At 43.7% G+C, this 4,719-nt stretch overlaps 1 protein-coding gene across 1 annotated transcript in view; it reads left to right on the top strand.

Moving 5' to 3' along the window:
* The window catches only part of LOC114633336 (solute carrier family 41 member 2-like), a gene marked incomplete at its 3' end in the record, with an annotated part of 15,877 nt that extends 11,949 nt beyond the window's left edge, over nt 1-3,928 (top strand). The window contains exons 5-6 of the mRNA XM_028781923.1: nt 1,638-1,752; nt 3,849-3,928. Coding sequence (XP_028637756.1) covers nt 1,638-1,752; nt 3,849-3,928 — 195 coding nt within the window. The remainder of the gene's footprint in view (nt 1-1,637; nt 1,753-3,848) is intronic.
* Nucleotides 3,929-4,719: the final 791 nt, after the last annotated feature.

The raw sequence follows: 4,719 nt of genomic DNA, 5'->3' as shown, positions 1-4,719 counted from the left end.
TAGCTTTCAGGATCCATTTTCTCCTACCATGTTGGTTCAGGGGATCAAATCCCAGTGTCAGGCTGCCCAGAGTTCTTACCCTGAGCCTTCTCTCCTGTTTCCTATCTTACGTTTCCTTTTGCAGCCTAGGCCGGCCTCGAACTTGTGATTCTGTGTGCACCACTTGACCAAGCAAGTCACTTTGTTCATACATTTAATTTGCTAGACTTGTAAAAATTACTTTAGGTACTTGAAAATAATTGTGAGAAAAGTAAGCTAAAGTAAAATATCTCAGAGATTTTCTTGCAGTCAAATATCCCAAGCTTACTTTTTGGTTGGCTGCTGGGCACCATGGGCACTGTGATATTCAATGCCGGTTCTGTTTCCATACCCAGCACTGGACTTCATTCCTGTGGGCTGTTAATTGTGGCTTAGCATGAGCTTTGTGAGGCCTGGTTCAAGGTTATGCTGGGGAAGTCTAGACTAGACCTTGTCCCAAGGGGCGTATTCCTCCTACACTGTCTGTGTTGGACGGACCTTCCTCAGGTCTCTGCTGATTGCTCTCAGTGTTCTAAGAGGCCTTTCCTCTGCATGCTCAGGCTTTCAGAGATCCTAGTGTCTGCAGAGATCCTAGTGTCTGCAGGCTTTTTCCTCTGGAAAAAGGCCCTCTCCCCTTTTTCTGTCTGTGTGATATTTACCCTGGGCACATGTCCTTGCCATTCGCTTCCCATGCTCCTCTGCTGGTTTCTTCTCCTGCTTTGTGAATTTGTGTTACCCAGCCTCACTCTTTGAGACTTTAGGAAGACACAGGGGCAACTTGAGGGGTCATTTCTCCCCTTGTCTCTGATCTTGCAGTGTCTTTGTCTGGTATTAGAAGATAATTTACACCACAAACACACACACAGACACACACAGATACACACACAGAATTTCTGAGGGCTCATGTGAAAGTTTGTTTAGAAATGGCATGGATATAGCTGGGCAATGGTGGCACGTGTTAATCCCAGCACTTGGGAGGTAGAGGCAGGCAGATCTCTCTGAGTTCCAGGACAGCCAGGGCTACACAGAGAAACTCTGTCTCAAAAACAAACAAATTTAAAAAAAGAAAAAAAGAAAGAAAAGATATCAGATACCTTTTCTGTGAAGTGTTGTGCAGCCAGCCCTGCTGTCAGAAGGTGGAAACAGAGTCGGGAAGAATGACCCAGACATGTGCACAGAGAAGTGCAGTAAGGTCTAGGCCACTGTCATGGTGGCCGTTCTCCTGCTGCTTGTCATCCCTTCTGATGGCCTTTGTTTACTCTTGCATAGGGTGTATTGTTATCCCATATTTGTGGAATTAGTGTGGTTTTCTTTCCGTTACATTATGTGATATTTTAAAAGAACATCTTACTGTGTAGTACAGGCTGGCCTGGAGTATGCTATAGCACAGGCTTGCCTTAAACTTGTGGTTCCCCAGCTCCCGCCTCCTGAGTGCTGGGTTTGGGGAATGGGCCACTGTACCTTGCATTGAGTTTTATTTATACATCTAAATGTTAAGTATGTAGAAGATGTAAGACACTTACTATACTTGATAATAAATCTGATAAAGTGTTTCTTTTGATTGTTTAGATTTGTCATTGGAAAGAAGAGGGATTAATGTTTTTCTTTCTTTCTTCTAGAGACATATTATTACGTTTCCCCATTAGTGTGTGCCTTTTTCTTGGCTCTGACTCCTATCTGGATTATAATAGCTGCCAAGCACCCAGCCACCAGGACCGTGCTCCACTCAGGCTGGTAGCCTGTCATAACAGCCATGGTTATAAGCAGGTGAGTGTTGGGGGTGAGGAAGGGAGGGAGAGAGGGAGGAGCAAACGATCATGGATCATGTTCTGTGAAGGTATGTACATACTATACAAGTTTCTTGCACTGAAAATGAGGCATCAGTTAGATGAAGCCTAATACAGTTGGAATATGGAATATTAGCCTCCCAGCATGACACTGTTACGTTTCTGTTTCTATGGAAACATGTTCAGTCCACACTTGATGAGAACAGTAGTCTGGGAAAGATGAATGTCAGGTTAAGTGTGGTAAGCTAAGAGTCTTAGGCAGGATTTGGATTTGGGTAATACGAAGGTAAGAATCCAGCATGGAAGAGGAGATCAAGGGTGACAGCTGTACCTCTGTTCTCAAGACCAGCCACACAGAGTGTAGGGACAGAGAGCAGAAGAAAAATCATCTCTAAGAATTAAAAAACAAGAACAGCAACTGTGTGGAATTGATTACTTCATGCATTTGGTGTGACAAGAAGGGCTTACCATGATTGACAGGATACAGAGAGGAGGGACTTGTGGAAGCTGTGAGGAGCGTCCTCATCTGCCATGGGAGGGAGTCACTAAGTATGGGTCTAACAGTAGCATTAAGAAACAGCATTTAAGCATGCTACTTAGAAACATAGACACTACGGTGGAAATGAATTCCTAGTGCACAGAGGGTCTGGGAATGGGGCTGGGACTGCTGTCTGATGATGTCAGAGCTTTTGCTCTGCTGTTTTGACAGTCAAGTCCATCCTGTGACAGCCTCTGGCTCATTTTGCTTGCAAGTAGATGGCATTTCTTGGGACATTTGGGCAACAGGCACTGCCTTATAGTGAGTGGCACAGACTGAAGGTAACCAACTAGTAAAACCTTCGGAATCTTAACCAAGCCTCCACGTTCCACTGACATACTGAATGTGAATGGCTTGCCACTGTGTTATAGTAAAACAACCACCTTGTTTGCCAGACTTCATAAGCTCAGCTCTCTGTGGTAATACGGTTGGTTATAATCTGTCTAGTTTTAGCACAATAGAAAATGCCCTTTAATGCCTAGTTAGCTCAAAAATTAAAATGCAGTTGGTTTCTGAGTTGAACAGTAATAGATGTCAGTATGATCTGAGCACTTCCGAGGCTGGATCTCTAGGAGGTTGAGGCTAGCCTGGCCTACTAGCAAGCTCCAGACCAGCCAAGGCTGTATAGTGAGACACTGTCTCAAACAAAACAAAACAACAAACACTGTGCAGAAGGCTATGAGGGAACATTGGTACTGTTGTTTTAAGCCCCAGAAATAGTTAAGGATGACTTGTAGGTCCTTCTAGATAGTTTAGTGTTGTTAACATATGTATAATCAGAGAACTGTGACACATACCTATAATCCCAGCCCTTGGGAGGCTAAGGCAGGAGGATTGTTGCAAGTCCAGGGCCATATTAGGCTATATAACAAGACCCTGTTCCCCAAAGGTGAAAAAGAGATAAACAAACAAAATCACACATTAAACAAAACAAACACACAAACACACTAGTACTCACACACATAACTGATGGTTACAGCATTTCTCATCTATTTAGTGTGTATTACCTTTGTGTATGCTCCTGTGTGCCCAGGAATGCACCTGCAGAGGTCAGAGGTCAACACCAGGTACCTGAATCTCTCCTGTTGTACTTTATCTTTTTTTTTCTTCTTCTGTTCTAGTTTTTCAGTTGGGCTCTCCCTGAGCCTGCAGATCACTGACTGGCTAGGAAGCCCCTGAGATCCTTCTGTGTCTACCTCCCACCGTAGACATTGTAGGTCCCCCTTCCCACACCTGGAGTTTTATGTGGGTGTTGGGCTCAGAAATCAAGGCTTTGTGTTACATAGCCAGTTCCTCGCTGCTGAACACCTCTCCTGCCCCAATGTCATGCTTGATTCCCAGCTTTTTACTGTTAACATTGCTTTCTACTTTGAATATTGTATTTTTGTCTGCTTTTTTACATTGCACACACATTGTACCCTACGAGGTGGAGGTGTCTGAATGTTGGAACAAGTTAAGATCATTTTTCGTTTCTCTTCCCTAATGTGTGGTTCTCTTCCTTTCAGCATCAGGGGCCTTATTCTGGATACAACTGTATCTGACCCAAACTTGTTTGGGATTGTTGTTTACACGCCGGTTATCAACAGTAAGAGATGACAGTCCTGTCTCTTGATGACATCACTCTTAGATACCCATAGGCATGGCCTCCTATGCCTTCCATTTTTTTCTTCAAACTCAAGGTGTAACTCAGAGTGGAAGTTATCTTCTCTGGTCTCATTGCATAGAGTACTTTGGGAAAGAGCTGTTTCTCAACTTTTGTTACATGTTGATTTGACAAGGCACACCTGACATTTTAAGGCTAATGTGACAAAATACAGTATTTTGGCTTACAGTATTTTGGCTTACCTGGTGGGGTTTTTTTTTTCTTCCCCTGATGGTCCTGTAGACCATGCTGGCTTCAAATTCAGAGATCCAGCCTTTGTCTCCTGAGTGCTAGGATTAAAGGTGTGTGCTACTAAGCCTAGCTTATTTCTAAAACTAATCTTAATTATGAGTATATGTGTGTGGCATGTGCATGTGAGTGCAGGTGCCATCAGAGGCCGTAGGCATGGGACTTCCCTGGAGCTGGAGTTACATAAGTGTCAGTTACTCAGGTTCTCTGCTGGAGTGCTGCGTGCTCTTAACTGCTGGGCCACCTTTCCAGCTCCCTCATCTTAGCTGCTGGTCTTGTATTTCCTCTTGGAAGAAGCAGAGTTAGCCGGATTTGATCATTGCCCAAAGTTATTCCATTCACTAAGATCTTCGACTGTGTTGATACCTGTGAACTATGCCTCATACTTCCCTCGCCTGTAAAATAGAAATGATAATCCTTGTTTTAAATACTTATGTACCTTAAAGAATCATGTAAAATAGTCTCAGGGGTTTTCCATGAGTTAT

This window comes from Grammomys surdaster, unplaced genomic scaffold, assembly GCF_004785775.1.
Source record: "Grammomys surdaster isolate TR1022 unplaced genomic scaffold, NIH_TR_1.0 579, whole genome shotgun sequence".
Taxonomy (NCBI): domain Eukaryota; kingdom Metazoa; phylum Chordata; class Mammalia; order Rodentia; family Muridae; genus Grammomys; species Grammomys surdaster.
This window is presented reverse-complemented; position numbering and strand designations above follow the sequence as displayed.